This window comes from Felis catus, chromosome A1 (genome assembly GCF_018350175.1).
Source record: "Felis catus isolate Fca126 chromosome A1, F.catus_Fca126_mat1.0, whole genome shotgun sequence".
NCBI lineage: Eukaryota > Metazoa > Chordata > Mammalia > Carnivora > Felidae > Felis > Felis catus.
The window spans coordinates 116,695,669-116,721,471 of NC_058368.1; the positions used below are offsets into that span (position 1 = coordinate 116,695,669).

A 25,803-nucleotide genomic window follows, 5' to 3' on the forward strand; every position below is an offset into this window, starting at 1 on the left:
TATTCTTTGGTAAATACCTAGTAGTGCAATTGCTGGGTAATAGGGTAGTTCTATTTTGAACTTTTGGAGGAATCTCCATACTGTTTTCCAGAGTGGCTGCACCAGTTTGCATTCTCACCAGCAGTGTAGGAGGGTTCCCCTTTCTTCACATCCTTGTCAACACCCGTGGTTTCTTGTGTTTTTGATTGTAGACATTCTGACATGTATGCCATGATATCTCATTATAGTTTTGATTTGTATTTCCCTGACTGTGAGTGATATTGAGCATCTTTTCTTTTGTCTTTGGGCCATATGGATGTCTATTTTGGAAAAATGTCTATTCATGTCTTCTGCCCATTTTAAATCAGATTATTCATTTTGGGGTGTTGAGTTTTATAAGTACTTCCTATATTTGGATATCAACCCTTTATTAGATATGTCATTTGCAAATATCTTCCCCATTCTGCAGGTTGCCTTTTACTTTTGTTGACTGATTCCTTCACTTACCAGAAGTTTTTGTTTTGATGAAGTTCCAATGGTTTATTTTGCTTTTGTTTCCCTTGCCTCAGTTGACATATCTAGAAAGAACTTGCTATTGGTCATGTCAAAAAGGTTACTACTTGCGTTCTCCTCTAGGATTTTCACAGTTTCAGGTCTATCATTTAGGTCTTTAATCTACTTTGAATTTATTTTTGTGTATTATTTTGTGTAAGAAAGTGGTCCAATTTGTTCTTTTGCATGTTATCATCCGGTTTTCCCGACACCATTTGTTGAAGAGACTTTTTTCCCTTGGATATTATTTTCTTCTTTGTCAAAGATTAATTGACCATTTAGTTGTGGGTTCATTTCTGGGTTTTCTATTCTGTTCTGTTGATCTCTGTGTCTATTTTTGTACCAATACCATACTGTCTTGATCACTACAGGTTTGGAATATAACTTGAAGTCCAGAGATGTGATGCCTCCAGCTTTGGTTTTATTTTTCAAGGTTGCTTTGGCTCTTCAGGGTCTTTTGTGACCTAAAATGTAAATTTTTGGATTATTTGTTCCTGCTCTATGAAAAATGCTGCTGATATTTTGTTAGGGATTGCATTATATGTGTAGATTGCACTGGGTAGTTTTGACATTTTAACAATATTTGTTCTTTGAATCCATGAGCAGGGAATGTCTTTCCATTTCTTTGTGTCATCGTCAATTTCTTTCACAAGTGTTTTATAGTTTTCACAGTACAGGTATTTTACCCCTTTGGTTAGGTTTATTCCTAGGCATCTTATTGGTTTTGATGTAAGTGTGAATGAGATTGATTCCTTAATTTCTCTTTCTGCTATTTCATTATTGGTGTATAGAAATGCAACAGATTTCTGCACGTTAATTTTGTGTCTTGCGACCTTACTGAATTTGTGTATCATTTCTAACAGTTTTTTCGTGGAGTCTTTCAGGTTTCCTACATAGAGTATCAAGTCATCTGCAAATAGTCAAAGTTTGACTTCTTCCTTGCTGATTTGGATGCCTTTTATTTCTTTTTGTTGTCTGACTGCTGTGGCTGGGACTTCCAGTACTATGTTAAATAACAGTAGTGAGAGTGAACATCCTTATCTTTTTCATGACTGTAGAGGAAAAGCTCTCAGTTTTTCCTCACTGAGAATATTAGCTGTGGGTTTTTAACATATGGCCTTTATTATGTTGAGATATATTCCCTCTAAACCTACTTTGTTGAGAGTTTTTATCATGAGTGGATTTTGTGCTTTGTCAAATGCTTTTTCTGCATCTACTGAAAGGATCATATGGTTCTTATTCTTTATTTTTGGGGTGTATTACATTGATTTATAAATAAATTAAAGTAATATTCTTTATTAATGGGGTATATTACATTGATTGATTTGTAAATATTGAACCACCTTGCAACCTAAGAATAAATCCCACTTGATCATGGTGAATGATTTTTTTTTAATGTATTGTTGGATTCAGCCTCATAGAATAAGTTTGGAAGTTTTCTTTACCTTTCCGTTTTTTCAAATAGTTTGAGAAGAATAGGTATTAACTCTTCTTTTTTTTTTAACTTTTGTATTCCCATCTTTTTTTTTTTTAATATTTATTTATTTTTGAAAGAGAGAGAGACACACACACACAGTGTGAGTAGGGGAGGGGCAGAGAGAGAGGGAGACAGAATCTGAAGAAGGCTCCAGGCTCCAAGCTGTCAGCATAGAGCCCAGTGTGGAACGTGAACTCATGAACTGTGAGATCATGACCTGAGCTGAAGTTGGACACTTAACTCACTGAGCCACCCACTCACCCCTATTAACTCTTCTTTAAATGTTTGGTAGAATTTGCCTTGAAGCCATCTGCCCTGGACTTTTGTTTCTTGGGAGTTTTTTGATTACTGATTCCATTTCTTTGCCATTTCAGAAATAGGTCTGTTCAAGTTTTCTGTTTCTTCCTATTTCAGTTTTGGTAATTATATGTTTCTAGGAATTTATCCATCTCTTTCAGGTTGTCCAATTTATTGGCATATAGTTTTTCATAACATTCTCTTATAATTGTTTGTATTTATGTGGTGTTGGTTGTTATTTCTCCTCTCTGTGATTTTTAAAAATTTGGGTCTTTTCTCTTTTCTTTCTGATAAGTCTGCCTAGACGTTTATGAATTTTATTAATGTTTTCAAAGAACCAGCTTCTGGTTTCATTGATCTGTTCTATTGTTTTTCTCTTTTTTTAAGTTTGTATATCATTTATTTCTGCTCTAATCTCTCCTATTTCCCTCCATCAGTTGGCTTTAGGCTTCATTTATTGTTCTTCCTCTAGCTCCTTTAGGTGTAAGTTCAGGCTGTTTATTTGAGATTTTTTCTTGCTTCTTAAGGTAACCCTGTATTGCTATATACTTTTTTTCTTAGGACAGCTTTTGCTGCATCGCCAAGGTTTTGGACCATCGTTTGTTTCTATGTATTTTTAAAAATCTCTTCTTTGATTTCCTGGTTGACCCATTCAATGTGTATCATCATGATGTTTAACCTCCCTGTATTTGTGGTCTTTCCAGATTTTTCTTGTGGTTGACTTCTAGTTTCATAGTGTTCTGGTTAGAAAAGGTGCATGGTGTGATTTCAGTCTTTTTATATTTGTTGAGGCTTGATTTGTGACCTAATAAGTGATCTATTCTGGAGAATGTTCCATGTGCACTCCAGAAGAATGTGAATTCTACTGCTTTAGGATGGAATGTTCTGAATATAACTGTTAAGTCCATCTGGTCCAATGTGTCATTTAAAGCCATTGTTTCCTTGTTTATTTTCTGTTTAAATGATCTGTCCATTGATATAAGTGGGGTGGTAAAGTCCCCTACTGTTATTGCATTCTTATCAATTAGTTCCCTTATATTTGTTATTAGTTGTTTTACATATTTGGGTGCTTTCACGTTGGGTGCATAAATATTTACAATTGTTAGATCTTCTTGGATTGTCTCCTTCATTATGATATAGTACCCTCCTTTAAGGTAAGTGTACTCTTAATCCCCTTTACCTATTTCACCCTTCTTCCCACCCACCTCCCCTCTGGTAACCATCTTCTCTTAATAGTTAAGAGTCTGTTTTTTGGTTTGTTTGTCTCATTTTCCCCCTTTATTCATTTGTTTTGTTTCTTAAATTCCACATATGAATGAAATCATATGGTATTTGTATTTCTCTGACTGATTTATTTTACTTAGCATTATACTCTCTAGATCTATCCATATATTTGCAAATGGCAGGATTTCATTCTTTTTATGGCTAAATAATATTCCATTGTATATATATATATATATACCATCTCTTCTTTAGCCACTCATCTATCAATGGAAATGGGCTGCTTCCATAATTTGGCTGTTGTAAATAATGCTGCAGTAAACAGGGGTGCATATATCCCTTCAACTTTGTGTTTTCATATTCTTTGGGTAGATACTCAGTAGCGTAATAAATGGACCATATGATAATTCTATTTTTAAATTTTTGATGAACTTCCATATTGTCTTCGATAGTGTCCACACCAGTTTGCATCCCTCCCAAAAGTGCATGAGGGTTCCATTTTCTCCATATCATCACCAATACTTGTTGCCTTTTTTTTTTTTAATTTTAGCCATTCTGATAGGTGTGAGGTGATACCTCATTATGGTTTTGACTAGCGTTTCCCTGCTGTTGAGTGAATGTTGGACATCTTTTCGTGTGTCTTTTGGCCATCTGTATGTTTTCTTTGGAGAAATGTCTATTCACATTTTATGCCCATTTTTAATTGGATTATTTGGTTTTTGGGTGTTGAGTTGTATAAGTTCTTTATACATTTTGGATACTAACCCTTCAGATATGTCATCTGGAAATATCTTCTCCCATTCAGTTGGTTGTCTTTTAGTTTTGTTGCCTGTTTCCTTTGCTGTGCAAAAGTTTTTTATTTTAATGAGGTCCGAATAGTTTACTTTTGCTTTTATTTACCTTGCCTCAGGTGACACATCTAGAAAGATGTTATGGCCAATGTCAGAGAAATTACTGCAAGTGCTCATTTCTATGATTTTTATGATTTCAGCTCTCACATTTAGGTCCTTAATCCATTTTGAGTTTATTTTTGTATATGGTGTAAGAAAGTGGCCCATTTTCATTCTTTTGCATGAGCTGTCTGTTTTTCCAACGTCATTTGTTGAAGAGACTGTATTTTTTTCCATTGCATATTCTTGCTTCCAAGTGTTGTGAGTTTCAGAATTTTAGTGAACATTTATATTTCATGCTTATTTAAAAGAAAGGTATGTGTAAGTCAAAGAAAGGAGGGTCACCAGGATGATGTGAGCTTTGGAAGTTGTATTATCTGAGTAACTGATTATGTTACCCATGACTGTAACTTTTTTGTAATGTAGTTTGATTTTTTTAACTCTAAATTAGACTCTGATTTGTATGGTCACATAAATTCACCCCTCTAGCTCACAACTAGTTGGACTAATATGTAATGTCCACAGCAGACTTTCAAGAACCATTTATAGTACTTAACTTTAAAGAAATGAGGGCGCTTTAAAAATGTGAACCAGTAGGCTTAGCTAAATTATATTCATAGTTGCTGTTTATAGAATTGTTATTAGTATACCTTTTGAGTTTATAGTCAACATATCATCCTGAAATATTCTTTAACTTATAACTAGCTCCCCTATTCTCCATTTTAAAAGGAAATCTAAGTTAAGACTACGATTTCCAACCAACCAGTCTTAAACATTTTTTATAAACCTATGCCACTGTAAGTTATATGACTAAATGCTATTAAAGACAATTAATTATGAGAAATGTGGTTTTAAAATTTGTACCTGCTCTTATTTAGTGTTACTACATAAATGGTATGCCTCTGTGGTTTTATTGTCCATTTTTGTGCTAATTAAAACCATGCAGATTGGAAAAATCTCAGGCAGATCAAAATTGGAAAGCAATACAGGTGTAATAATTATTCTACTTGCAATTGGGAACATGGGAATTAAAATACTCATGAGAATTTGCTCTGTTAAGTAAAACTGAAAATGATAAAACACCCCAAGCTTGATTGAAGGATTGCTCTAAGTATGACAGATGAATACTAACATTATGTGATGAAATAAATTTATGTTATGAAATAATCTCAATTAAATTGGAGACTGTAAAAACAGGTGGACATTCATAAAATCTGGGACTTAGAAAGAATGGAAAGAATAAAGAGATAAGAACCATGAACTTTTGGAATGGAGTATATAAATTCTGATGAAAAGAAAAATTCAAGATACTTTCTCCATGCAAAATTCACTTAATACAAATGATTTCTCTTCAAAGACCCCACTAGCCCTCTATTATTGTGTTTTCTCAAGAAAAGTATATGAATTAGTTGCTTATATTCCTTGCTTCCTACAAACAAATACCTCTTTTAAGTTTTTCTTCCATTCGTAAATACTTGAGATCTTGGGTCCCTAGAGATACCAAGAATTTTCTTAACAGAAATCTAAGAAATGAAGTTGTCTGAACTTTATATAAACAAAAGATTTTAAAATTTACTGCTCCTGACATGATTCATTTTATTTTTATTTTAAAACTGGGAAAACGTATTTTCAAGGCATAAGGAGACCACGGTTATGGTCACACTAAATATTCAGAAGTTAAGTCTCTTAATGCTTTCAGCAAACATGAGAAGTGTTGTTCTACGCTTTAAGAAAACTGAAGGAAAAAAATCAGAGGTTAAAATAAAATTTAACATTTATTAATAAAATTGATAATTATAGTTCGTACTTACTATTTGACCACATGATGTCGCTCTTTACCGCGAAATTCTCTCATTCAAGCCAAAACGAAGTCCTCCGTTTTCATATTAGAAAGATTCTCCACTGTATTTTTCTATGCGGATGTTGAACAATGGAGAGCACATCAGGATAGTAACGAAGAGATAAGATTCCTCCAAATTTTGAGATAAGTTACGCCGATTTGAATAATTTTAAAATCCCAATTAATTTGAAATGGTGTACTCGAATCGAGGCGACCGGGGGCACCAGCATCTACTGCTGTTTTTTATAATCCTCACAGCCTGGGAAAGCGGGAGCGGCCAGGTCCACTACTCAGTCCCGGAGGAGGCCAAACACGGCACCTTCGTGGGCCGCATCGCCCAGGACTTGGGGCTGGAGCTGGCGGAGCTGGTGCCGCGCCTTTTCCGAGTGGCTTCCAAAGGACACGGGGACCTTCTGGAGGTAAACCTGCAGAATGGCATTTTGTTTGTGAATTCTCGGATCGACCGGGAGGAGCTGTGTGGGCGGAGCGCGGAATGCAGCATCCACCTGGAGGTGATCGTGGACAGGCCTCTGCAGGTTTTCCATGTGGAAGTGGAGGTGAAGGACATTAACGACAACCCGCCCGTATTCCCAGAGACAAAAAAGAATCTGTTTATAGCCGAATCCAGGATGCTTGACTCTAGGTTTCCACTAGAGGACGCTTCCGATGCAGATATCGAGGAGAACGCTCTGTTGACTTACAGACTGAGCCCCAACGAGTTTTTCTCTCTGGACGTACCAACCAATGGCGAACAGGAAAAACCTCTTGGTCTTGTATTACGGAAATCTTTAGACAGGGAAGAATCTCCAGAACTTCATTTATTGCTCACAGCCACTGATAGAGGCAAACCTGAGCTGACTGGCACTGTTCAGTTACTCATCAAAGTTCTGGATGCCAATGACAACGCACCAGTTTTCGACAGAACACTCTATGCGGTGAAATTACCAGAAAATGTTCCCAATGGAACATTAGTAATTAAACTTAATGCCTCAGATTTGGATGACGGCATGAATGGGGATATTATTTACTCATTCTCTAGTGACGTTTCCCCAGATATAAAATCTAAATTCTACATGGATGCCATAAATGGAGAAATTATAGCAATAGGACATATCGATTTTGAAGAATGTAAAACCTACAAAATTCGAGTAGAAGCGATCGATAAAGGCTATCTACCACTAGCTGGTCACTGTACAGTTCTTGTGCAAGTTTTGGACGCTAATGATAATGCTCCAGAGTTGACTGTTACTTCCCTGTCTCTCCCTATCTCAGAGAATGCTCAGCGGGGCACAGTCATCACCTTGATCAGTGTGTCTGACCGAGATTCTGGAGCTAATGGCCAGGTGACCTGCACACTGTCGCCCCATGTCCCCTTCAAGCTGGTGTCCACCTTCAAGAATTACTATTCGCTGGTGCTGGACAGCGCGCTGGACCGCGAGAGCGTGTCGGACTATGCTCTAGTAGTGACAGCACGGGACGGGGGCTCGCCTTCGCTGTCGGCCACGGCCAGCGTGTCCGTGGAAGTGGCCGACGTGAACGACAACGCGCCGGCATTCGCGCAGGCCGAGTACACGGTGTTCGTGAAGGAGAACAACCCTCCCGGCTGCCACATCTTCACGGTGTCCGCGCGGGACGCGGACGCGCAGGAGAACGCGCTGGTGTCCTACTCGCTGGTGGAGCGGCGGGTGGGCGAGCGTGCGCTGTCGAGCTACGTGTCGGTGCACGCGGAGAGCGGCAAGGTGTACGCGCTGCAGCCGCTGGACCACGAGGAGCTGGAGCTGCTGCAGTTCCAAGTGAGCGCGCGCGACGCGGGCGTGCCCCCGCTGGGCAGCAACGTGACGCTGCAGGTGTTCGTGCTGGACGAGAACGACAACGCGCCCGCGCTGCTGCCGCTGCCTGGGGCGGGCGGCGCGGGCGGCGCCGTGAGCGAGCTGGTGTGGCGGTCGGTGGGCGCGGGCCACGTGGTGGCGAAGGTGCGCGCGGTGGACGCGGACTCGGGCTACAACGCGTGGCTGTCGTACGAGCTGCAGCCGGCGGCGGGTGGCGCGCGCAGCCCGTTCCGCGTGGCGCTGTACACGGGCGAGATCAGCACGACGCGCAGCCTGGATGAGGCGGACTCGCCGCGCCAGCGCCTGCTGGTGCTGGTGAGGGACCACGGCGAGCCGGCGCTGACGGCCACGGCCACCGTGCTGCTGTCGCTGGTGGAGAGCGGCCAGGCGCCCAAGGCCTCGTCGCGGGTGTTGGCGGGCGCCGCTGGCGCGGAGACGGCGCTGGTGGATGTCAACGTGTACCTGATCATCGCCATCTGCGCGGTGTCCAGCCTGCTGGTGCTCACGCTGCTGCTGTACGTGGCGCTGCGGTGCTCGGCGCCGCCCAGTGAGGGCGCGTGCGGGCCGGGGAAGCCCACGCTGGTGTGTTCCAGCGCGGTGGGGAGCTGGTCGTACTCGCAGCAGAGGCGGCAGAGGGTGTGCTCTGGGGAGGGTCCGCCCAAGACCGACCTCATGGCTTTCAGCCCCAGCCTTCCCCCGTGTCCTGGATCTCTGAATCCAACGGAAGATCCACAAGCTTCTTTGGAGTCTTCTGGAAAGGTCGGTTGTTCAAATGTTTTATTTATTTATAGATTTGTATTTGAAGCCTGAAAAATATTCTCGTTACCTCAGACGGTACTTAGTTTTACCCAGTTATTATAGAGATCTGTCAATATTTTCTTGTTTTTCAGAAGTACTTTTATACCTGACTTTTGAGTTTCAATTTCTAATTGAGAATCATTAAAAACCATACATTGAGTAGGTATTTATTGGGTGCTGAATCAGTTTTATTTAAAATCTGTTATGGGGTCGTATTGAATTTCTATAGCCAGACTACCTCTCTGCCTGAGAAGTATCAGTTGAAAAACAATTTAATTGCTACACATTAAGTATACTTCAGCATTACTCTGTCATTTATTCATTTCTAAAGTATGCATGATATTTTAGTATAATTCTGTTGTTTATAAGAAACCCATAAGCAGAAATATGTAGTAGCTTTTACCTTGTTAACTTTGTAGTTTTTTACTTTCCTCTGGATGGAGACTGGAAACATGGTTGGTCAGCACTACTCAGTGTTCACGTCAATGAGTAAATTTCAGTGTACCCTAGAAATCAGTTACTTTGCTTTAGGAATCAAACACCAAATGTTAGAAATGTAACACTCCTTCCAACTTGTGTAAAATATGTTTCTTTATGCTTGACATTGATATTTTATCTGATATTGGAGAAAATACTTCCTGACATGTACTTTGTTTCTTCAAATGACTTTCTCCTTTTTACTAAAAATTTTGTTAGTATATAATGTTTGAGCATTAGAGATATATCTAAATTCTACACTCTGAATTCTCTTGAAATTCATAGTCTGTCACTTAAAAAGTTACTCCATCAGTGGAGAGGATGATTTACTTTTCCCCTCAATATTCTGAAAGACAGAAATCTGGAGATGAGATTGTACACCTTTAAACTTATTACATGTTAAACTTATATTTCCTGAAATCGGTGGTTCTTCACACTGGGTCTTTAGTCCAAGCTTTTATTTTCTAATTTATATTTTAGAAACTTCCTTTATATTTATGTAGCATTTTTGTTATGTGACTTATTTTTATATTCTGGTGTTTTTATTGTGTTGGATATTTTACAAGGTACTCCTTAATTAAAAACTCAGCAGAGTGGGGAACCTGGGTGGCTCAGTTGTTAAGCGTCCAGCTCTTGGTTTTCGCTCAGGTTATGATCTCATGGTTTGTGAGTTTGAGCCCCTCCCCAAGCTCTGCACTGACACCATGGAGCCTGCTTGGGATTCTCTCTCCCTCTCTCTCTCTCTCTCTCTCTCTCTCTGCCCTTCCCCTGCTCATGCATGCTTTCTCTTCTCTCTCAAAATAAATAAATGAACTTAAAAAAAAAAACCTCAGAGCAAAATCAGAGTACCTTTGAAAATAGAGCCACAATATAACAATGAAAGTGCAAGTGAAATTAAATAATATATTTCAGCATTTTTTTCTTTTCCCTTATAGAGAACATGTTTGTTATATGTTACAAAGTGATCTGTTTTCTTTTCATCATGTTTATTTCCAAACTTGAGTATTCTCTGAGCTCCTGTAATCAATCTTGTCTACGTCTGTCAGCATAACTTGCCTTAGATCTAGACTTATACCTTCAAATATCTCTGTCCTTGCACTTTTTTTCAGGTTCCATATGTCACTTGAATTGGGCTCAGGTATTTGATTATATGTTATATGGATTATATGGATCAAGGAGTGCTAGAAATCTAACTCCCCGCTCCTTTAGTCTCTTAGAGCTAGTATTATTTATTATTTACTATGTTTTCTATAATTATAAATTTTCTTCTTTATTATTGATAGCTGTATTGATATAATTGGTAATTTCATCCTTTATATTAATATTTATTTTCTCTTTAATATGGGCTATCATCATGTGCAAATTTTCAGAAGATCAGTGAACATCTAGCAATGTATTTATCTTTTGGATCATCAGGAAGCATGCACACACTGGGATCCAGGGAGGTTAGGATTTGAAACAGCTGAGAAGTTCAAAATGGAGAAGTGAGAGCATGGAAGACATTTTCGTTTTTTGCCTAGTAACTAGCCCTCTGTGTTTCTGTGGGTAACACTCCTCAATTCAAGCAGCAACCATTAAATCAATAATGAAACTTCCTATGTCAGCCCCTAAATTGTAGTTTTTATATAGGGTTAACTATCTAAGTTCTGACTTAATCTTAGACACTTTTGAGAGTGAAGGGACACTATAAGTAAGTATACAAGACTACAGACATAAACAGAGTATATCCCAGGTAACTTGGGGTCTATGGCCAGCCTATCCTATCCTAGACCTGATAATGCTAACTGCATTAGCAACATCTGGAGTCCTTATTGAACATTCTGGTTCCCAGACTCTACTCCACAATTTCTGAAATAAGTAGGACTGGCAAACTTGCTTTTCAATAAGCATTCCAGGTGTTTCTTATTCAGCTGAAGTTTTAGATCTAATAGGCTTATGAGACACTTAGCAAAGCAAGTTCCTATTAATTGAGAGTATATAATTTAACTACCCCTGCTTTGTATTCATTATTGCAGATTTAGCTGGCACATTTATGCTATTACTTGCTATAAAATGCACATTAACAGGAATGGAGTATAGTTTATATTATTACCTTGTGTTGCGATGATTATTCGCTAATAAACTTATTTTTAGATTCCAGAAAGTAGCTCAAACTAAACATTGATTGGTATCGTAGATAGATACATAAGTTGTTACACTTTAATTTGTGCTTTACAAGAAAAATAGCCACTAAAACCAGGATTTGAATGGATTTTCACCTAGGGTCAATCTGAAGAAGTTGAAGATTATAAAAACAATTTAATGGCACACATGAATCCATGAATTAAATGACTCTCATTCCTGTCACTTTTTTTGTTCATAAGTGTTAGTCTGTTTTTCAGCTCTTAATAGCAACTGAAAGAGTTCAAAATTATTGATCTCTGTTATAACTTACAATATCATTAAAGTAAAGAAAATAACCTTTGGATAAGACCAAAGGTCCTATTATTAAGTTTTTCCTTTTTGGGGAAAAAAAGAACTTTTTCTCTTTTTTCAGTAGTGCAGATATATTAATAGAGAATTTCATTTGCTAAATACTTGATTCTAAAAACTTTAAGAGAGAAAATATTTTACTCCAGGTGATAATGGATATTTTATTGACACTGATAAAACTATTAGATAATTCCCAAACTGTATATTTGGGGTACTCAAAAAGCTTAAATGTAACAAAGATGAAAGTGCTTATCTTTAGAATCATAATTAAAGTTCTTTTTTCCCATGTAAGATACATATAAAAAATGTAACTTCTCCCTGTATAACTGATTTCTCAAAAAAAGTACTTTTCTGCTTTCCTAAGATGGGAATCACCCACCACTCAGCCTGTGTAGTAGCAATCGTAAAGGTATTGCAGAATGATAATATTATATAGGTAATAATTTTTACCAAAAAGCTGATTTTGGTCTCGACCATTATGAAAATAAATGTGGCTAAATTGAGGGCTGAAAATATTGCCATTTATGAGCCACTCACTTTCCTTAAGGTAATATCCTAGGTCTCCTTAAGGTAATATCCTAGGTATCTAATGTATCATAATTCACACAACGCCCATATTATTATTGTATGAATGTTTTGAAACTGGAAACAGAGACAGAGAGAGTCACACAACCAGTAAGTTTAAGAATAGGAATCAGAATGGAGTCATTTCCAATATTGAGCCGGTGTTCTTTTCTCAACTTTCTAGTGATTACTGAAATTTAAGAGTTTCAAACACCTCACAGAGAAGTGATACTTGAGATTAGCATCTGGTAAGGTTTATTTAATCGCAAAAATAATGAGAAAGAGAAATGAATTAAGTATCAAACTTGAAGACATATAAGTTTGTTATCCAGCAAAATACTAATACACTAGTATTATAAAATATTAAGAGCATTTTCAAATGTAGCTAATGAGAGTCATGGGGAAGAAATTACTTCCCGAGATTCTGAATTTAAGAAAACGCTGAACTGAAGGTCGACAATGATTATTATTATGTACAAAAGAAACCTCATGTGAAGTTTTGAAGATCCATAGAGCTACAAATATGTACAAATAGAATCAAACGCTGTGAATGAAAGACAAGTTGTTAAAACTCACGGAATTGTACTTACACATTCAGCCACCGGATGTCGCTGTCTTCCACAAAATTTTTTTTGGAACAAAGGCATAATCCTGTTTCTCGAGGACTAGAAAGGAACTACATTCGCAGATCTCGGCCGTTTCCATAAAAGTGGATGTAAGAAATCGAATAGGAAAATTCAGACAGCAGTTGTTCTAGACCGCTGATTCATCAGTTTGTAAATCGGCAGAAAGGTATGATGTTGGTCTACAGACCCAGGGGGCCAAGAGACGGGCGCCTGCTTCTCTTGCTTCTGCTCGTCGCAGCCTGGAAGGCGGGGAGCGGTCAGGTCCACTACTCGGTCCCGGAGGAAGCCAAACACGGCACCTTCGTGGGCCGCATCGCGCAGGACCTGGGGCTGGAGCTGGCGGAGCTGGTGCCGCGGTTTTTCCGAGTGGAGTCCAAAGGTCGCGGGGATCTTCTGGAGGTAAATCTGCAGAATGGTATTTTGTTTGTGAATGCTCGGATCGACCGGGAGGAGTTGTGCGGGCGGAACGCAGAGTGTAGCATCCACCTGGAGGTGATCGTGGACAGGCCGCTGCAGGTTTTCCATGTGGAGGTGGAGGTGAAGGACATTAACGACAACCCACCAGTCTTCTCCGTCTCAGAACAAAAGCTTTCAATACCCGAATCTCGACTGCTTGACTCTCGATTTCCGCTAGAAGGCGCATCTGATGCGGATGTTGGAGAGAATGCAGTGCTTACTTACAGACTCAGTCCAAATGAGTTTTTCATTCTTGATATTATAAACAAAAAAGACAAAGGCAAATTTCCAGTGCTTGTTCTAGGAAAAATGCTGGATCGTGAAGAAAATCCTCAGCTTCAGTTATTATTAACGGCAACCGATGGAGGCAAACCCGAATATACTGGATCTGTTACTCTGCTGATCTTGGTGTTGGATGCCAATGATAATGCGCCTATGTGTGACCGATCCGTTTATGAAGTTAAAATGTATGAAAATTCAGCGAACCAAACGTTAGTCATATGGCTGAATGCGTCTGATGCGGATGAAGGAATAAACAAAGAAATGATATATTCATTTAGTGCTTTGGTTCCATCCAGCGTAAGAAGGAAATTTCTAATGAATGAAATAACGGGAGAAATACGAATAAATGATGCTATTGACTTTGAGGATAGTAACACTTATGAAATTCACGTAGATGTGACAGATACAGGAACCCCACCTATGGTTGGTCACTGCACTGTCTTAGTGGAAATTCTGGATGAAAATGATAATTCACCTGAGGTGGTTATCACTTCTTTGGCTCTTCCAGTACAAGAAGATGCTCAGGTAGGCACTGTCATCGCCCTGATCAGCGTGTCCGACCGTGACTCTGGAGCTAATGGCCAGGTGACCTGCACACTGTCGCCCCATGTCCCCTTCAAGCTGGTGTCCACCTTCAAGAATTACTATTCGCTGGTGCTGGACAGCGCCCTGGACCGCGAGAGCGTGTCGGACTATGCTCTAGTAGTGACAGCACGGGACGGGGGCTCGCCTTCGCTGTCGGCCACGGCCAGCGTGTCCGTGGAAGTGGCCGACGTGAACGACAACGCGCCGGCATTCGCGCAGGCCGAGTACACGGTGTTCGTGAAGGAGAACAACCCTCCCGGCTGCCACATCTTCACGGTGTCCGCGCGGGACGCGGACGCGCAGGAGAACGCGCTGGTGTCCTACTCGCTGGTGGAGCGGCGGGTGGGCGAGCGTGCGCTGTCGAGCTACGTGTCGGTGCACGCGGAGAGCGGCAAGGTGTACGCGCTGCAGCCGCTGGACCACGAGGAGCTGGAGCTGCTGCAGTTCCAAGTGAGCGCGCGCGACGCGGGCGTGCCCCCGCTGGGCAGCAACGTGACGCTGCAGGTGTTCGTGCTGGACGAGAACGACAACGCGCCCGCGCTGCTGCCGCTGCCTGGGGCGGGCGGCGCGGGCGGCGCCGTGAGCGAGCTGGTGTGGCGGTCGGTGGGCGCGGGCCACGTGGTGGCGAAGGTGCGCGCGGTGGACGCGGACTCGGGCTACAACGCGTGGCTGTCGTACGAGCTGCAGCCGGCGGCGGGTGGCGCGCGCAGCCCGTTCCGCGTGGCGCTGTACACGGGCGAGATCAGCACGACGCGCAGCCTGGACGAGGCGGACTCGCCGCGCCAGCGCCTGCTGGTGCTGGTGAGGGACCACGGCGAGCCGGCGCTGACGGCCACGGCCACCGTGCTGCTGTCGCTGGTGGAGAGCGGCCAGGCGCCCAAGGCCTCGTCGCGGGTGTTGGCGGGCGCCGCTGGCGCGGAGACGGCGCTGGTGGATGTCAACGTGTACCTGATCATCGCCATCTGCGCGGTGTCCAGCCTGCTGGTGCTCACGCTGCTGCTGTACGTGGCGCTGCGGTGCTCGGCGCCGCCCAGCGAGGGCGCGTGCGGGCCGGGGAAGCCCACGCTGGTGTGTTCCAGCGCGGTGGGGAGCTGGTCGTATTCGCAGCAGAGGCGGCAGAGGGTGTGCTCTGGGGAGGGTCCGCCCAAGACCGACCTCATGGCTTTTAGTCCCAGCCTTACCCCGTGTCCAGTACCAGATGTGCAAAGGGAAGAACAGTCTAGTGGAGAGGACTACTCAAGGAAGGTGAGTTATTACTTTTTATTTCCATATGTTGCCTTATGAATAATATTTTATTAACCGCTTTCCGCCATCTTATGTATGTCTCGGATATTTTCATCCTTTATAACATAGCATATTTGTATAATCAAATATTTTAGTAATACCTAATATAATATTTATTTTAAAGTTCATGTTGCATTTTGTCTATTGTACCTTATGCATTTTTTCTTGATACTTCAATTTTTTAAATTATTCAACCTATTTTTAAATATTTATATTTCCAATACAAGTATTTGATGTAGTTTGTAGTTTTTTTTCCCTTAAACCACTGTCTTTTTTATGTTACAAGTATTTATGAGATTAGTACTTTATTTAATTTGTACTCATTAGTACTTTAATTTTATTTAACTTTCAAATCTAAATTTTGAAATGACCCTATTATCTTAACAAAGACTGCTCTGGTAAATTCTCTTGATGGTGAAACAATATAACTTATAATGCATACTATATCCTCAGTAAGCAGTGTTTACATTTTGTTTTTAATGGTAAGATGTGTAGACTTAAAGTTTGTTCATAAATGTCATAATTGGGGCACCTGGGTGGCTCATTCGGTTGAGCATCCTCCTTTGACTCAGGTCATGGTCTTATGGGTTCGAACCCCACATTGGGCTCCCTCCTATGAGCAGGAAGCCTGCTTAGGATCCTCTGTCCTCTTCTCTCTCTGCCCCCCACCCCCCGCCCACTCGCAGGCTCTCTCGCAAAAATAAACATTAAACATTAAAAATAGTTATTATGTAATAGTTATTGACATAATTTTACGCAGTAGCTTTTTATCATCTACTCCTCTATCAGCATGAAATCTTGCTTATGATATTCAAGTATTAGCTTTTTCATTCTGAGGAAAGAGTCATGATTATGTTTAATAATGGAGAATATTTGAAAATCACTTTAAGGAGCTCAAAAAAGTTACTTTAGTCAAAATTAATATGAAAAATTTGAAGAGAAAATTGAATTGTTCTCTTAGAATGTTTCCTACTGATTTCATATCGTATAAGTGCAATTTAGGTTATAACTACTTTAGTCATCTTAAACAGGGTTGTGTTGGAAGAGGTGGACTGAGAAATGCCAGATAATTAACTCGCAGGATGCCAACACTATCCTATTCATTATTACATTCTAAAACATGTTATGTGATCCCTATGATTTAATTTTTGTTTAAGTTCAGTGTTACCAAAATAGCAGTGCAGCTAGTTTACGATCTTGACTCTGGTTCTTAGCAATACTCTTTCCGTTCTGTATGCAGACTGAATTTTTACTCTGAATGTGCCTCACAAAAAGCTTCCCATAAATCTTGAAATCTCAGGGCACCTGGGTCACTCAGTTGGTTAAGTATCCCTCTATTGATTTTGGCTTAGGACATGATCTTATAGTTCATGAGTTGGAGCCCACATTGGCTCCTCACCGACAGTGCGACAGTGCGGAGCCTACTTGGGATTCTCTCTCTCTGTCTCTGTCTCTCCCCACCCCCCCCCCCAAAAAAAAACTAAAAAAAAAAAAAAAAAACCAAAAACAAACCCCTTGAAATCTCTATTCAAGTTTAGGAACACGAGAAAAGACAATTGTGGCAGGAGTTTAAGCATGGCATTGCCTTCAGTGTTAATACTTCCCATGGCCAGTCTGTAACTCTCAGAGATTACAAATGATAAGTTAATGCGAAGTATTTAAACTTGTGTACAGAATTCCTTTCTTTTATATCTGCCTTCTCTTTCAGCCCTTTATAATATCATTTTATCCCCCTTGCAGAAAGGTCTTATACTAAGGTATCTGTTTATCTGAGCAATTAATGAAACACAGAATTGTGTGTTTACCAATTTAGTCTTATTTATTTTACTTTGCTTTTGGGGGGGGGCATGTTTAAAACACAACTATGCACCAAAAATTTAACATAACTAATTAGCATTTTACCCAGCAACATAATAATTTTAAAGTCTTTGCAAGAGGTAGTGCAAATAGGAGAGGAAACAAGGTGGGATTTCAGGATAAGTTGGGAGATAGTAAAGACACATTATGTTTTTAGTTTGACAATGTCTTCCTCTGTCTCTGTTTTAAGATAACTATTTCAAAAAACTTTATGGATGGTTTCTTTTCATTCTATTTAGAATTATTAAAAATTTTAGAATGAAATCAAAAAATTTTCCAAGTCACGAATTGCTTTTAACATACTTGTCAAAAAAGGAATATGTCAATTTCTTTTAAAGTTATAACATCAAGGGGCGCCTGGGTGGCGCAGTCGGTTAAGCGTCCGACTTCAGCCAGGTCACGATCTCGCGGTCCCAGAGTTCGAGCCCCGCGTCAGGCTCTGGGCTGATGGCTCGGAGCCTGGAGCCTGTTTCCGATTCTGTGTCTCCCTCTCTCTCTGCCCCTCGCCCGTTCATGCTCTGTCTCTCTCTGTCCCAAAAATAAATAAACGTTGAAAAAAAAATTAAAAAAAAATAAAGTTATAACATCTTAATTTTATAATCATGTTTAATATATTCTTTATTGGATGGCATTAAACTCAGGCTAATCATGAGTACTCTACAGCTCTTCAAGGCATAGTATTTGTTAGTCTGTGTCAAGATCAGTAACCAACCCATAGCTTTACTGGTATACCATAGTTATTTAGCTATATGAGATAGCCTTGGAATTTGGGGACTTGAAAAACGATCTTTAATGTGTACTTTATGTGTACTTAATTAATGAACCAATTCCTTAAGCCAAAAATGGAATGGACCTTCAGTATGGCATCATTCTCAAAGGGACTGGATTATTTAAATTAGCAAACGCAAGGGGATTTATTTCTTAGTCATGTTTTTTTCTGAATTTAGTCACACTCACCCCCCATGTGCTAAAATTTTTTGCTCTTCTTTAGGCGAATATGTTGGTCTTGAGTTTATGGCTTCCACAATTAAAAAATAATTAAAAGTAGTTATAACTATAAATCTTTTGCATAGATCTATAATAATCAAATCACTATTTTATTTATTTTATTTTTCATTTTGTTTACATTCATTTATTTTTGAGAGACAAAGAGAGACAGAGCACAAGTGGGGGTTGGGCAGAGAGAGGAGACACAGAATCCGAAGCAGGCTCCAGGCTCTAAGCTGTCAGCACAGAGCCCGACATGGGGCTTGAACTCACAAACCACGATATCATGACCTGAGCTGAAGTTGGACGCTCAACCGACTGAGCCACCCAGGCGCCCCTCAAATCACTGTTTTAAAAAGTGTTCCAAAATGAAGACTACAGCTCACTTTCACATAAAACCTAAGATTCCTTTGTGTAGCCATTTACAATATTTTTTTAGTAAGAAAGTTTGGGATTTTCCAGGTGGCTGCTATCTTATCAAAAGGATTTCAAATACTGGATATAGTTGGTTTCTTAACAGCCTTGAGAATGATTAAACTATTTTTCTCTTTTCCTACAAGACTGATAAGCTTATTGCAGTAGATAACAGTTCCTATGCAAATTTCAGTTTGGTTTTTGTATCTGAGATAAGAACAGGAAAATAAAATTGAGTGAATGAATTAGATTTGGAATGCTTTATATACTCTAGTCTCCTTAAACCATTTTTGGAATAAAATGTGTGTAAACAATCAGACAAATATAGCTTGAATTCCTGATTCAGTGGTTGGGGGGTAGAAAGAAATTATTTTTCAAATAGTAGTGGATATAATGCAAATTTAAGTTGTTCTTCAGGATGGAAACTACAACATTCACCCTTAGCAGATACTATAATTGAAAAACAAAAGCTTTAAAATGAGGCAAAGATAAATATACTTTTTATTTCTAAGGGTCAGTACTTGGTAAATTCATTAACATCAAATAAAATAAATCTTTGGGTAAACTGATAAATAGCTTGCATATCAGCATTGATTTGAAACACCATTATATTGAGGTGGTAACTTAGAGAACTTGCATCTTGAATTATTCTGTGTACAACTGAACTAAATGTTTAGAATAATTTAACATAGTACAAGGATTAAGCAATAGAAATTAGTGTTAGCAATGGAGTAAACTTAATAAAAGTCCATTCCAAAGTAATCAATTTCTAGAAGTCTAAAAAACACGACACTAATAACCAAGAAATGTGGACTTTTCACGCTTATATACATGATAATTATACATGATAATGTATAGTTAGTGCAGTAGTAGTACGTCCTCTTAGATGTCTATATCCAAGATAAAACTCTTCTTAGGATTCTAACTTGTAAAACAAAAACTACCTTTGTAGAGCTAGTGGTCATACACAAAGAATGTATAAGTAAAGAATTAAAAGCCTACAAAGTAAAACATGGACCAATATATGAAGGAATTTTGAGAGAAGCAGTATAGGTGAAAGAAATAGTATAAACACAAAGGCACTTCCATTTTGAGCCACAGGATGTCGTTGTTCTCCAAGAAGAGGATTATTTTAACAGAAGAAACTTACCATTATTCACGGACCAGAAAGAATCTCCACTGTTCCGGTGTTTTAAAGACTATACACACCCATGTTGTTAAGATCCAGTAGAGATCTCAGGAACAGACTCAAAAGAAAGATCTAAAAGGACTACACATTTCCTCTCATGAAACGTTGATTTACTAACCTGAAACAGAGCAGGATGTTAGCTTCAGGATCAGGTGGCCAGGAAGTCAAGCGCTTGCTGCTCTCGGTTATGCTGCTTGCAGCGTCGGAGGCCGAGAGCGGCCAAGTTCATTACTCTGTCCCGGAGGAAGCCAAACACGGCACCTTCGTGGGCCGCATCGCGCAGGACCTGGGGTTGGAGCTGGAAGAGCTGGTGCCGCGCTTTTTCCGAGTGGCGTCCAAAGGTCGCGGGGATCTTCTGGAGGTAAATCTGCAGAATGGCATTTTGTTTGTGAATGCTCGGATCGACCGCGAGGAGCTGTGTGGGCGGAGCGCGGAATGCAGCATCCACCTGGAGGTGATCGTGGACAGGCCGCTGCAGGTTTTCCATGTGGAGGTGGAGGTGAAGGACATTAACGACAACCCGCCAATGTTCCCAGCGACACAAAAAAAATTGTTTATTTCTGAAACTAGGGCTCTCGACTCTCATTTTTCACTAGAGGGCGCGTATGATGCAGATATCGGGGCCAACGCTCTGCTGACTTACAAACTGAGCCCCAACGAATATTTCTCTCTGGAAGTACCCACCAACGAGGAACAGGTAAAACCGCTCGAACTAGTACTAAAAAAATCTTTAGACAGGGAAGTCGCTTCAAAGCTTCTCTTGGTGCTCAAAGCAACTGATGGGGGCAAACCTGAGCTGACAGGTACCACAGAGTTACACATCACAGTGCTGGATGCAAATGACAACGCCCCAGTATTTGACAAAGCAGTCCATCGTGTAAAATTACTGGAGAATTCGAGAAACGGTACTCTGGTTATTAGACTTAATGCCTCGGATTTGGATGAAGGTTCCAACAGTCACATTCTTTATTCATTTGCAACTGATGTCTCCTCTAATACAGAAGCCTCTTTTCACATAGATTCAGACAGTGGAGAAATAAAAGTAAACGGAAAAATAGATTTTGAAGAAACTAAATTATGGAAACTTCAAATAGAAGCAGTTGACAAAGGAAATCCTCCGATGTTTGGTCACTGCACAATCTTGATAGAAGTCTTGGATATTAACGATAATGCTCCGGAGTTGCTAGTGACTTCACTATCGCTGTCTGTTCCAGAGGATGCTCCACTGGGGACTGTCATCGCCCTAATCAGTGTAACTGACCGTGACGCTGGTGGCAACGGGCAAGTTACCTGCTCACTAACACCCCACGTCCCCTTCAAGCTGGTGTCCACCTTCAAGAACTACTATTCGCTGGTGCTGGACAGCGCCCTGGACCGCGAGAGCGTGGCGAACTATGCTCTAGTAGTGACAGCACGGGACGGGGGCTCGCCTTCGCTGTCGGCCACGGCCAGCGTGTCCGTGGAAGTGGCCGACGTGAACGACAACGCGCCGACATTCGCGCAGGCCGAGTACACGGTGTTCGTGAAGGAGAACAACCCTCCCGGCTGCCACATCTTCACGGTGTCCGCGCGGGACGCGGACGCGCAGGAGAACGCGCTGGTGTCCTACTCGCTGGTGGAGCGGCGGGTGGGCGAGCGTGCGCTGTCGAGCTACGTGTCGGTGCACGCGGAGAGCGGCAAGGTGTACGCGCTGCAGCCGCTGGACCACGAGGAGCTGGAGCTGCTGCAGTTCCAAGTGAGCGCGCGCGACGCGGGCGTGCCCCCGCTGGGCAGCAACGTGACGCTGCAGGTGTTCGTGCTGGACGAGAACGACAACGCGCCCGCGCTGCTGCCGCTGCCTGGGGCGGGCGGCGCGGGCGGCGCCGTGAGCGAGCTGGTGTGGCGGTCGGTGGGCGCGGGCCACGTGGTGGCGAAGGTGCGCGCGGTGGACGCGGACTCGGGCTACAACGCGTGGCTGTCGTACGAGCTGCAGCCGGCGGCGGGTGGCGCGCGCAGCCCGTTCCGCGTGGCGCTGTACACGGGCGAGATCAGCACGACGCGCAGCCTGGACGAGGCGGACTCGCCGCGCCAGCGCCTGCTGGTGCTGGTGAGGGACCACGGCGAGCCGGCGCTGACGGCCACGGCCACCGTGCTGCTGTCGCTGGTGGAGAGCGGCCAGGCGCCCAAGGCCTCGTCGCGGGTGTTGGCGGGCGCCGCTGGCGCGGAGACGGCGCTGGTGGATGTCAACGTGTACCTGATCATCGCCATCTGCGCGGTGTCCAGCCTGCTGGTGCTCACGCTGCTGCTGTACGTGGCGCTGCGGTGCTCGGCGCCGCCCAGCGAGGGCGCGTGCGGGCCGGGGAAGCCCACGCTGGTGTGTTCCAGCGCGGTGGGGAGCTGGTCGTACTCGCAGCAGAGGCGGCAGAGGGTGTGCTCTGGGGAGGGTCCGCCCAAGACCGACCTCATGGCCTTCAGCCCTTGTGTTCCTCCCGGTTCAAGTTCTGGAGATAGTGGAGAACAACGGGATATTTTCGGGAATGATGTAAGTACAGTAATTCTGGAACATATTTTATGCCTTTTGATGTCAATTGCATAGTATGTTCAGCAATATTATTGTAAATTTATTACTTCATTTATTTGTTTCTGGTTTTTTTTCCCTTGGGGTGGTTTATTTTAAAGCACATTGGAAGTCCATCCGTTTTCATTACTTTTCACTAAAGTCTTTATGAACATGCCTGGAACATTATTTATTTGCCGGAAATAATGAGAGTGGTAGTAATTGCAATAACGAAACAGCTGGCTAACACTTTCTATAAATGAAGAAGGTTAAATCCTCCTGTAAGGAAAGCAAGGATCGCTCATGGGAAATGGAAGATATGGGCAAAGCTTACATCTTCTAGTTTTCAACTTTGCAGCAAGTTCATTCTTCCTATTTATTTTCTTATTCTAATTGATGTCCTCCACTAATTATATTAAATGTATTCAAAATTACCATAATAATGCATAACTTCATAATTTAGTTATTTTGAGTTTGAAATCTATTTAAATCCTTACTTCTCTATAAACTATACGCTTATTACTAATGGGCATGGGCTGTTGAGGTGGCTTCCTTTTATAAATAATTTCGTTTCTTTATCATCAATGGCATACTTCTTTGAGATACTCGGTGAAGTTTCAGCCTTACCTTTGAAGAGGACTTTACTTTTTTGTCTTTAAGTCTCTCACAATTTCAAGCTTATTTTCTTCATAGTCTTCAGCTGCTTCAGATAAACTACATTTTTTACGTAATTCTTTTTTTTTTATGTTTGTTTTTGAGAGAGCACAAGCAGGGCAGGGGCAAACAGAAAGTGACAGAGGATCCCAAGAGGGCTCTGTGTTGACATCAGTGAGCCTGATGTGGGGCTTGAACTTAACGAACTGAACACCAAATGGCAAGACCATGACTTGAACCAAAGTCAGTTGCTCAACCAACTGAGCCACCCAGGTGCCCTTTTCTTTACTTCTCAATATAATTTCAGTTTTGCTAATTGCCTGTTGAATCTATTGCTGCTGTCCTCCATATTAATTCATTGATTTCCATTTACTTTATTTGGAAGATTTATTTTATATTTGATCATATTTATGCTTCTTACATTCATGGGACTCATTATTTATGAGGCTGTATGGAAATTTTTTAGGGTAGGGTAGAAAAAAATCACACTCCTTTGTGTTTTGAGTTTAAGGGAGTGTTCCCGTAATGGGGAAAGGTGATACTGATTCATGTGTTCCCCAAGCCACTTGGTCATTGAAATGACTTTGGTTTAAACAGCTTATGCATAACAACCATGGAATATACACAAAGGCACTTCTATTTGACAATGGTGTTGATCACATTTTGCAATTTAACATTGTATACTGTAGATACATTTGATGCAAACTTTTTTTTTGTCCAAAAGCTATATTTATGTGAATTGCTTAAAGAATCACAGAGGGGGTGCCTGGGTAGCTCCGTTGGATAAGCCTCTGACTCCATCTCACCTCAGGTCATGATCTGTCACTTCCTGAGTTTGAGCCCTGCATCAGGCTCTGCTCTGGCATCGTGGAGCCTGCTTCAGATTCTGTCCCTCCCTCTCTCTCTCTGTCTCTCTGATGTAAAAGTTCATTATTATTATTTTTTTGCTCCAGTGTACAAGTTAGAGATCTTTTAACTATATTGTGTGAAAAATAAGTTATATATATTTATATATGGAGTAGAATGATGTTATGAATAGGGTGAAGTTAACAGAAATGGTGAGACATCATTAGTGACCATTTTATACCCAGGAAAAAAAAGATGATTTCTATGAAGATGAACATTAGGAAATCTTCAGAAAAGGAAAAACCAGGGCCTAGTATATCACACTGAAATTCTCTTCCTCCAAAGCTACAAAATAGAACAAGAACAAAGTCACTAGCTATAAATAAACCACTACTATTTGAACTATTTCAGTTTATTAGACAATATGCAAAGACTTAAAATATATAATTTTATTTAATCTTTATAACAACTTGTAAAGTATGCGTGACTACCTGAATTTTAAAGATGAACTAAGCGATGGGAAGATATTTGTGTAGCTTGTCTACTGCCATTCAGCTAGCACATGATAAAGTTAAAACTCAAATGCATATCTTTTGATTCCAGAGCCATTCTTTTATTCACCATAGAGCTTACTACAGTAAATCTTTTCTTTGATCAGGCATAGTTTTGGCTACGAAGGTCAAGCACAAACTGTTTACAAGTGAATCCTTCTTTCTGTTTTGCTTAAGAAAAAGCCTTCATGATTATTGTCATATTTAATTTTGTAGAATGTCATAATTGAGATCAGAATTGAGTTTTTTAATGTTAAGTGATTTTTTTCTCAGAAGAGTTTCTGATCACATTATCATGTCTTCATGCCACATTGGGATAGGTATTTATATTATTCAATCAGTAGATAATGAAGAATTGCCATTGTAAAGACTATATATATATTTTTGGAAGTAATATAAATAAGAATTATTTAATATGTGAGAAAATCCATAAGATTCTGATCTGCACTGTTCTAGCAAAACACTAAAGCCAAATGACAAATATGAAAATGACCCTGCCCTTTTCATGCTATGAATAAGGATATTTTGGACAAATATAAGTGATAATATGATTATTTCCAGGATCCTGAACATCCACAAAGGATTCAATAAGTGTTTCCAAAATGTCATACTTCAGTAACAGCTTTAAGGTGTATATTGCCCTGAAAATCTTTGAATGTGTGTAGGTTTTTCAGAATTCAGTCTTCTTCAGTCTTGTTATCTGTAAGATTTGTGCTCACTGGACAAATGATCTGTGATCAAATAACTGTGTATACTTTAATGAGCAATGATAGCAAAGAGTGAACATCAATGAGTATATCCTATAATTTTGATAATACAATGTTGACTACTACTTTTTTTTCTTTTTTTTTTTTAATTTTTTTTCAACGTTTATTTATTTTTGGGACAGAGAGAGACAGAGCATGAACGGGGGAGGGGCAGAGAGAGGGAGACACAGAATCGGAAACAGGCTCCAGGCTCTGAGCCATCAGCCCAGAGCCTGACGCGGGGCTCGAACTCCGGGACCGCGAGATCGTGACCTGGCTGAAGTCGGACACTTAACCGACTGCGCCACCCAGGCGCCCCAGTTGACTACTACTTCTAATCCATTGATTTTTAAGAACCTCCTGGGTTTCTAAGTATGTTTCAAGATTAGTTTCT

At 40.9% G+C, this 25,803-nt stretch overlaps 3 protein-coding genes across 5 annotated transcripts in view; all 3 read left to right on the forward strand.

The window, feature by feature from the left end:
* LOC101098920 (protocadherin alpha-C2) overlaps positions 1–25,803 on the forward strand; it is a 176,141-nt gene that overhangs the window by 9,606 nt on the left and 140,732 nt on the right. Inside the window, exons 1-2 of one of the 3 annotated variants that reach the window (XM_023255957.2) lie at positions 4,320–8,844; positions 10,731–12,007. The exons of 1 other annotated variant lie outside the window; for it this stretch is intronic. In XM_023255957.2, coding sequence (XP_023111725.2) covers positions 6,448–8,844; positions 10,731–10,817 — 2,484 coding nt within the window. In that variant the 5' untranslated portion in view covers positions 4,320–6,447 and the 3' untranslated portion in view covers positions 10,818–12,007. Of the gene's footprint in view, positions 1–4,319; positions 8,845–10,730; positions 12,008–25,803 lie in introns of those variants that run through there. One more of the 3 variants, XM_023255945.2, reaches the window with a different exon arrangement.
* LOC101099699 (protocadherin alpha-6) overlaps positions 1–25,803 on the forward strand; it is a 134,975-nt gene that overhangs the window by 3,889 nt on the left and 105,283 nt on the right.
* LOC123386145 (protocadherin alpha-10-like) lies at positions 18,745–25,559 on the forward strand. The gene has a single exon (XM_045060225.1). It carries the CDS (start codon positions 20,210–20,212, stop codon positions 22,649–22,651), a length of 2,442 nt encoding a protein of 813 aa, XP_044916160.1. The 5' UTR covers positions 18,745–20,209; the 3' UTR covers positions 22,652–25,559.

What these genes read in the sequence shown, in the direction of transcription:
- LOC123386145 (XM_045060225.1), top strand. Translation starts at nt 20,210, where the DNA reads ATGTTAGCTTCAGGATCAGGTGGCCAGGAAGTCAAGCGCTTGCTGCTC.